At 48.2% G+C, this 8,542-nt stretch overlaps 4 protein-coding genes across 6 annotated transcripts in view; all 4 read right to left on the bottom strand.

Annotated features, from left to right (window-relative positions):
* LOC114861786 (paxillin-like) overlaps window positions 1-430 on the bottom strand; it is a 13,290-nt gene extending 12,860 nt beyond the window's left edge. Inside the window, exon 1 of one of the 2 annotated variants that reach the window (XM_041072271.2) lies at window positions 237-411. In XM_041072271.2, coding sequence (XP_040928205.1) covers window positions 237-249 — 13 coding nt within the window. In that variant the 5' untranslated portion in view covers window positions 250-411. Of the gene's footprint in view, window positions 1-236 lie in introns of both variants that reach the window. The other variant, XM_041072270.2, reaches the window with a different exon arrangement.
* A 271-nt stretch (window positions 431-701) lies between these two features.
* On the bottom strand, window positions 702-2,886 carry ctu1 (cytosolic thiouridylase subunit 1 homolog (S. pombe)). Of its 2 annotated transcripts, none has more exons than XM_029161387.3 (3): window positions 2,726-2,886; window positions 1,749-2,252; window positions 702-1,593 (listed from the first exon to the last, which is right to left on the bottom strand). In XM_029161387.3, the coding sequence occupies exons 2-3, from the start codon at window positions 2,242-2,244 to the stop codon at window positions 1,058-1,060; spliced, it is 1,032 nt and encodes a 343-aa protein (XP_029017220.1). In that variant the 5' UTR covers window positions 2,245-2,252; window positions 2,726-2,886; the 3' UTR covers window positions 702-1,057. The 2 variants fall into 2 exon arrangements, with proteins under 2 accessions (XP_029017220.1, XP_029017221.1); XM_029161388.3 differs by having other exon boundaries at window positions 1,749-2,249; window positions 2,726-2,883.
* A 152-nt stretch (window positions 2,887-3,038) lies between these two features.
* On the bottom strand, window positions 3,039-4,640 carry crybb2 (crystallin, beta B2). Its single transcript, XM_029161393.3, has 6 exons — window positions 4,614-4,640; window positions 4,220-4,307; window positions 3,981-4,099; window positions 3,704-3,836; window positions 3,485-3,627; window positions 3,039-3,365 (listed from the first exon to the last, which is right to left on the bottom strand). The coding sequence occupies exons 2-6, from the start codon at window positions 4,280-4,282 to the stop codon at window positions 3,197-3,199; spliced, it is 627 nt and encodes a 208-aa protein (XP_029017226.1). The 5' UTR covers window positions 4,283-4,307; window positions 4,614-4,640; the 3' UTR covers window positions 3,039-3,196.
* Window positions 4,641-6,628: 1,988 nt separating this feature from the next.
* On the bottom strand, window positions 6,629-8,311 carry crybb3 (crystallin, beta B3). The gene is made up of 6 exons (XM_029162542.3): window positions 8,230-8,311; window positions 7,855-7,952; window positions 7,566-7,684; window positions 7,334-7,466; window positions 7,086-7,228; window positions 6,629-7,007 (listed from the first exon to the last, which is right to left on the bottom strand). The coding sequence occupies exons 2-6, from the start codon at window positions 7,927-7,929 to the stop codon at window positions 6,764-6,766; spliced, it is 714 nt and encodes a 237-aa protein (XP_029018375.1). The 5' UTR covers window positions 7,930-7,952; window positions 8,230-8,311; the 3' UTR covers window positions 6,629-6,763.
* Between the last annotated feature and the right edge of the window lie 231 nt (window positions 8,312-8,542).

The raw sequence follows: 8,542 nt of genomic DNA on the forward strand, positions 1-8,542 counted from the left end.
GCCGCCGACAGGCAGAGCACGGGGTGGGGGGGGGGCGACTAACGGAGTCCAGCTGCGAACTCACCGCGATGCTGGCGCGGAACAAAGCGGCCGCGGCGTTGCGTGTGTCAGAGTCTGGGGACAAACAGCTCCGCTGACCACGGGGCTGTTCGCAGCGTCACCTCCTCCACCCCGCTACCCGCTCCTCGCGGGGGCTTCTGGCAACGCAGCCCCTCCAAAAGCGCTCCGTTACTCACCCAGGTCGTCCATGCTGATGGTCTGGCTTCAGCGCGCGGCAGCCGCGAGTTTCGCCGAGCTTGCTGACTTTGAAGAAGTCTGGATTCTCCTCGCGGAACTTTTGCGCCGCTGCTCTGGAAGTTGGTCAGGACAGCGCTCGCGAACGCGCAGAGATACGTGCACGTGTCCTCCGCCACAGCGCGCGCTCTCGCCGGAGGACGAGCGACATCTATCGGCCACGCGCTGACGCTACAGAATCCACCGATTGTGTAAAAGATCTTTCTGTAACAAACATAGCTGCACCATTATTTAATATACCAATATATATCAGGATCCGGTTGCTATAACGCTCAAAGTTTAATTATATTATAACCTTAGCTGTAACTTTAATTTAATTGCTGCAACAGCTGCAAAATATGACTGAATCTTGTTCTGCTTTACCAGCAGGAAGCACATTTTCTAACAATATAATCGCAAAAAAAAAACACAATGCATAGTTTATTTAATGATTTATAGTTCAGAAAACATTTTCAATTGTTGAAACGATAAAACATTTTCAATTGTTGACTGTGACCTTTTTCTATAAAACAAAAAGTTTTGCAGAAAAACAACTGGGCACATGCATAGTTTATAAACATACAACCTTGTGATTCTTTATAAGAGCTGTAAATGTGTTACTGAAACAAACATGAAATAAACATTAAATGTTCATTTATGATGAATAAAAACAGCAGTATAAAACATTTTATTCTCAAAGTTCATTGCATTATTCTAAAATAAAATGTTCGATGATAAATCATTTCATTGTATTATTCTAAAATAAAATGTTTGATGACCAACATCAAAACTCTACAGATTTCAGCTTCTTTTCTTCCTTCTCAGTAAATGGCTGCTGGGAGAGGATTTTCTCATGAAAGCGGTGATGCTTGCCTATACCCAGCTTTGGGAGGCCGCGGTTCAGGCCCTCCAGGAGAACACATGACTTGCACAATGGCTGGCTGGAGATATACCCACAGCGGCTACAGGTTCCCTGCACAGGCATCCTTACTCCCTCCTTCACAGACAGGTTCTCTCCAGAGTGAATGATGTCCATGATGGAGCTGGGCCGTACACTCTCTAGGTCCTTTAAGAACGTCCTAGCATAGCCACGGTAGGCATTGGGAGAGTAGATGCATTCAGTGGAAAAGTAATCTAACTTCTTGAAGTAAGCATACAAAACTATTTCTTTCTCATATGCATATTTGAGGGGCTTGCAACGTGGAACAACCCCGTCACCCTCGCTGGCCGTGGAGATGGCAGTGCAGCGGCGCAATCTGGCGATGTCCCCTCGCAAAACGTTCATCAGAACGGTTTCTGCCACATCATCAGCGTTGTGACCTGCGCAAAAAAGGGAGGGGTTTATAAAAAAATCATGTAACCACAATGCAAAACAAAATACTGCATACGAAACAATACAATAAGATTAAACTGCGCAAAAGCATTCCCAAGCTGGGAATTGTTGTATGAACCCTTCAATGACAGGTATTTGTTACCTGTACATATCTTGTCCACTTTCAGCATGATGGCTCCTCTGTCTAGTGCCTGTCGTCTGAAGACGCCACAGAAGGTGCAGTTATTTTTTAGTCCCACCTGCTTAACTATAGCATCCATTGTCCATCCATACAGCTCCTCATATGACACTATCTTCAACGGCAGCTCATACTGTTGCTGATTCCTCTTTACCGTCTCCAAGGAGTCATCTCGGTAACCCGTGATTCCCTCGTCCACAGAAAGCAGCGTCAGCTCAAGGCCATACTTGTATCGCTCATTTAGGAGTTTCATGACATGCGCGAGCACCGTGGAGTCCTTTCCTCCAGAGGCAGCGATTCCTACACTCTCCCCAGGTTTGAACAACTTTGCTGCCACAATTGTCTGATGCACCTCCTCCTCAAAGGCCCAGAAGAAGCACTCCTTACACAAGGAATGGCCAGTTTTTGGACGTTTCAGGACTGCACGTTTCTCGGCACAGCTGTTGCACAGGACAGGCATCTTTCCTGCTGAGGTGAAGTGGTAGAACTTAGTAATCCAAATGTTCACAGATATTGTCAGATCAAAGGCATAGAAACACCAAATTCTGTGTAAAGTCACGACTTTTAACCAGATTAGTGTCTCTAAGCCACTGGAAAATCAAATCTGAAGCTAGATATTTGTGAAGTCATGTGTTTTGGGCCTTGACGAGATTAGGAAGTTAACAACAACAATGAAGACAATACAAAAGTAATGTATTTTTGTATAAAAGCTAAACATTTTAACCGTCAGTTCTGAAACTAAAGTTTGGCTGACGTCATCAAAACACACTAATAAGACTTAAACTAAACTTTTCACATTATATAATAAACTGCTAAATATGAACGCTAAATAAGAAGGAAAGAGCAGTTGACTATCACCTTTAATACGGCTAATGTACAATGATGGCTAACATCCGCTACACTAGCTAGCCAGGTTTAGCTAAGTAGTAACAATGTCATACCGAATTTCCGATGAATCCGCGCACGAGTGAAATACTGTAGGTAGAACGCTAAAGCGCGTTTAAACGTGCACTTATGACTTGATCGAGGTAAGGCACAGAGAGCGAAGCGGCATGTTGTTCCGTCGCGAGTATTTATATCCTGTTCCCCGGTAGCAACGGGAGCAGCGAGTCCCTGCGGCGCCACCTGTTGGTCGGAGTTAATCATTACACAGAAAAATGTATTATTGATTAATTTCGGATGTTTCATGGTAATTTTAAATGGACATTTTTACAGATGTTGGTGGGAAGACTTGCAAAAAAAAGAACAACCATGTCAAATGTAAGCGCATAAGGATTTATTAGTTTGCTTTAAAGAATTTCACTACTGCAACAGCTGCAATAGATATCAAAACGCTGAATGGTGTGAATGAAGGACAAGAGGGGTTCTGCTGGAAGGGGCGAGGTGGCTGATGTCAGGAAAGAGTCACAAGCTTAGATGACAGGGTGAAAAGCACCCCTCTGATGCCACTGCATGTCTCTGATGCGCCGAACTGACTGGATCTGAGGGAACTGGGCCCCGAACTCGGCGCTGTTCTTATACTCCCCCTTTTCAAACAGGTACTGATAGCCTCTGTAGCCTGGGTACTGATAGCCCACCCAACTGGACCGGGACACACAGAGGGAGGAGAGGTACGAGACAGTTAGAGGCCAAAGGGCAGGGGTAAGAGACGGGTAGCAGTTCACAGCTTCACTGAACATCTGGCGAGAGACTGGACTCACGTGCCGCTCTGAACCCGCACGGACGAGACCTTCTCCTGGTAGCCGTGGGCGTGAAAGCTGGGGACGTCATCGTCTATGATCTCTATCTTCTTTCCAGCAAAGCTGGGGTTTTCGTAAAGGACAATCTTGTGCTCCTGGCTGTCCTGTGGGCGAAGCCAAGCATGATGGTGGGTGACTTGTAAAGCAGCAGACGGCTTCGATGAAAGTGTGTTTTCTTACCACTTTAATTGGGCGGAATGCGACAATGGTGTCGCTGCGCCTGCTGTTGGTCCAGGAATCCCAGCGAGGATACTCCCCCTTCTCAAACACATACTGCTCCCCCTTACAGCTGGCCTGCTCGTATCCCACCCATCTGAGAGGACAGAGGAAAAGGGGTTGTGGGCGGTGTCAGTGATGCGATGGTGTGTGTGTGTTACGTGTAGTTGTTTTGCAGTTTCTTTTTCTGGGCTTTAAACCATTGTCTGGTGTTCTGTCTGTCTCTGACCCACACACTCACGGTCCACACAGCACCAGTATGGAGCCCACTTTCTCCACGCCTGCTTCCTGGAGGTTGTTGCAGGGACCAGTCAGCTCATGGCAGTGTCCCTGGAAGTTTTCCTGCTCATAGATGACCAGCTGTGTAGCAGAAGGGAGAAAACAGGAGAAATCTGGTGATTTGGAGGACGCACACTGGGAGCGAACCAGAGGAGGACGTGGTCGTTGATCAGTTTTGACGTCTGATGAATTTCCTCTCACCTTAAATGCACTGGAGCCTGGCTGCTGCTGCTTGGATGTAGGGTTCTGGTGGTCTGTGGCCATAGTGAATGAATCAGCAAGGAGGAAACTGGAGAGGAAATATCTGTTAAAGTCTACGTGATATGAATATATCTATATATATACACATATCCTTGCTAAATGTGTTGTTAATTCCATTTTCACTGATTTTCTGTTATTTCCTCATCCGTATTTATCCATATAAGTGGCTTCTCAGCAATCTGAACACATAGAACGGTGCAAAATGGGACATAAATTATAGATATTCAACCTAAAACATAGAAGCGAATAGAAAACATATTCTAAATAAAGTAGAATAAAATTAAATCCACATTTCCTAGATACATCGCAACCCACACAAACGTCTTACCAGTACCTGTCTGTGCCAGTGTGTTTGTGATGGCACGATGGGCTCAATATATAAGAGACGCCCAGGGGTGGAAACTCTGCCAACAGTACCCACGGAGTGGGAGCCAGCCCGCAGGTCGGCCTGCCATAGGCCCAGCACGCTGAAATGAGGGGTCCCCACGCAGCCGCCCCCCCACCCCGCGGGTGTCACACGCCCACAAAGTTATTTCATTAGTTGTCAGTTTTGTCCAGCCAGTCATTGTTCGATATTCACACGATTCAGCACAAACAGTGCCAAGAGTCCCGCACCTACAATGAGAGGGAGAGAGAGAGAGGGGGAAGGATTGTGAAAGATGGGTTTCACTGCGCTGGAGGGATTCGGACGGACGTGAATAACAGACCAGATTGTGCTGAACATTTTCACAAGTGGACTTTTATTTTGCTTCTAGAAAATTGTTGCTTAAAATGAGAGAACGCTGCAGTTACGTTCTGCAAAGATCAAACAGACCCAGAGATCAACCCGTCTTTTCTTTATAAAGCACATAAAACCAGCCCTCTGCTCATGCATGCATCATTATCAAGACCTGATAATGTCAAACAACTCCCCTGCAGATCAAGTGCTCCTGCTTCTGATACGTCTGTGGCAGTATTTTTTATTTATGCTTGTATGATATTAGATTTGCTTTATATTTTTAATAGTTTTAAAGTCCTGAAGACTTGACATTTTACTGGAGCACAAATGTTGTTTTAAGCTAAATAAATACAATTGAATGTTTAAGGATGTGCGACTTAATAACCAGGGGGTGAAAGAACTCATATAGTTGACATTTGTGATGATACTGCACCAGGAACTTCTACCTCAGAGGTATTGTGATTGATGGAATCAATTCAACTGCAATTTTCTGTCTTCTTTGGTCTCCATTACATTGATCTTATTTTGCTCTCATCATCTTCAGTCCATCCGGGGCTCAGTGTAAATAAAAGTCCCCCTTCACGTTGCTGCTGGGAGCATTCAGAACATGAGTCTACTGTCCTCACAGCCATCGCTGCTATGTTACTGTAATATTACACCTGGAGCATTACTGCGTGTGAGGACTGGGACCGGCACCAATCCCAGTCTCAATGAATCTGTGTCTGTGTTGCACACAAGCAGCAACCACTTAGTTATTACATAGGCTTCTAGCAATATTATGTATCATGAAAAATGTTGTTTTTATTATAAATATGATCCAGTAACACAACATTGACGTGCAAACTGTACATTTTGGATTCAAAGACAATGACTGAATATAGTGAAGATGGTGTTTGCACTGTTTTGTTTTTTCATTTATTTCATGCATTTGCAGTTTAGTACAAACAGGAAGGAGCTGTGTATCACATTTATTGGGCTGAAAGCTGAGCCGTGTGGCATCTGGCCATGCAGAACACAGACGAACTGGCCTCTAAGAGGCAAATTCAACTCAATGTCATAATGTAACCGCCTTTGTCTGTGAGGCGTCGGATCCAGGACTCTTCAGGAACAGTCACACAAGGCTGAAGGTCAGACCAAAATTCACAAAGAAGGTGAAATGCTGGACTGCATCTACTCTTTATGCCACACTAAAAAGACTCTGCAGATGTATTTGGATCAAATTATGTTAAACTAGCAGAATGAAGATGTTTTAATGTGTTTACATAGTGGATTAATGGCTTGTGTTCACCTAGAGGCCATGAACCATGAGGTCATTAATCATTAAATGTGCTGTAAGGGAAGGTGCTTCTCTGTTTTAATAGGGAGCATACACATTAAACACACTATGACACACTTTTCACTGCTATTAAGCAGAAGGGATTCATGTATTCATTTTATAAGTCATGTGCTCCCAGGACTGGGTGACTCAACTAGGAACATGCTGTGGAGAAAATTGAATTCAGGACACTCATCTGCTACAGTAAGTAACGTAAAACCTAACGCAGGCTGTGTCATTCCCGCATAAACCTCAGTTTTAAACTCTTTTTTTGTCCTGACTCACACAAACATAAAACATAAGAAACAGGACCAACTCCGGGTCAAAGGACTTTTATTCGCCACTGAAACATAGATGGCACTCCGCGCGGGGCAGGAGCGTGGTCTGCCTGCAGCGCGGGGGAGGCAGTGGGAGGGGAGGGGAGGGGAGGGGAGGCAGGTGAGGGCCCCGCTCAGCTGGCGCCGGCTGCGGCGGGGGGGGCAGGAGGTGCCGGGGCGGGGTCGGGCTCAGGGCCGGGAGCCGGGTCCGGGTCGGGAGCGGTGAAGCAGCCCCTCTTGTGCCACTGCATGTCCCGCACACGTCGGACCGACTGGATCTGCGGCGCGGGCGCCTCCCAGTCGTTCCAGTGCTTGAAATCCCCTCGCTCGAAAATAAACTGGCGCCCCCTGTAGCCCGGGTACATGTAACCGACCCACCTGCGGGAGGCGACACAGACAGAGGCTCAGGGTGACGGCGCCGCACCAGCCTGCGGAGGAGAGACACCGAGGGCTTACGTTCCGTTCAGAGCCTTGACACTTGCTACGCGATCCTGGAAACCGTGGCCCCACAAACTGGGGACGTCGTCGTCCACTATCTCCATCTTCCTCCCGGTAAATCCAGGATTCTCATACAGGTGTAGCTTGTGTTCCGCACTGTCCTGCAGAGGAGAAACAAACAGGCACCCGGGTCCCAGTTACTTTACTCACTTCTCATGTGTGTGTGTGTGTGTGTGTGGGGCGGGGGGTGCTGTGGTGTCACCCACCACTTTCAGTGGCCTTAGAGACAGCAGAGTGTAGCTGATCTGACTGTTGGTCCAGGTGTCCCAGCGTGGGTACTCGCCCTTCTCCAGAATGAACTGTTCTCCCGTGAACCCGTGCCGGTCGTAGCCCACCCAGCTGGGAGCGAAGAGGGGAACACAGAGGGCGCGAGACGTGAGATGGAGAACGAGAGGAGATGCGAAACAGCTGCAGAGGCACGAGTCGGACGTGACTTACGGCCCCGACTCCACTATCACAGATCCGACCTTCTCCAGTCCCTTCACCGTCACGTCTTTACACTCGGCAGAAAACTCCGCCTTGCAGCCCTGGAAGTTCTCGAACTCAAACAGCACCACCTGGATCGCAGAGGCCCGGCGTTAGCACGGTCCGGTTCCCTTCAGAACCAGCTGGGCTTTGATGTTCACCTCCACGAGGACTAGACGCCCATCATTTGATACTGACACAGTTGCCACCTCACTACGAGCAGCTGTGAGGGTCGAACCAAGCTCTCAGACAGAACCAGTACCTTATACGTGGCTCCAGCTCCACCCTGGCTCTTCCCAGCAGCCAGCTGCTCCGGGGCGCTCTGCTGCTCCGACATCCTCCCGATCCACTGCTCCTCCACTTGTTGCCGGCAGCAAACACAGAGACAAAGCACCAGGGGTTATGCATGCACACAAGCGGCCCACCGCTGAATGGCAGCATCGCACCCATTCAGGCTCAAGCAGCGACTGTTTGCATGACACTCTGTTTGTGCTATATATGAAGTGAAGGTGTGGTGGATTCTGTTCTGTGTAGTGCACACTGTCGAGCCGTCGCCGCGGTCCGGTTGCGATCCCTGTATAAAACCGGTGGCACTGGCACTCGGGCGTCGCCACAGCGTCCAGAACGAGGCGTTTACCTGGGTTTGCCTGCAAGGAAATGGTAGAGTCCCTCTTTCTCCGTGCCACTTGGCGTTTGGTGGGGTTGAGCCATTAGAGGGCAGGGACAGGGGGGGTATTTATGGTTTATTTCTGGCCACAGCAGCAGAAAAGGGGGAGCTGTTGATACAGCAAGTCTGTCGCTCACATTGTGTCCGTAACGCTGCCTCTCAATAGGCAGCTGTGTTGGCACACGCTACCTGCCTGTCCGCCTGGCTGCCAGCGAGCACTGTGTGCGGGCACAGGGGGAGAGAGCCAAGAGGATTCAGCAAACAGCCGCGCTCAGCACAAACA

Source organism: Betta splendens, chromosome 9 (genome assembly GCF_900634795.4).
Source record: "Betta splendens chromosome 9, fBetSpl5.4, whole genome shotgun sequence".
Classification (NCBI taxonomy): Eukaryota; Metazoa; Chordata; class Actinopteri; order Anabantiformes; family Osphronemidae; genus Betta; species Betta splendens.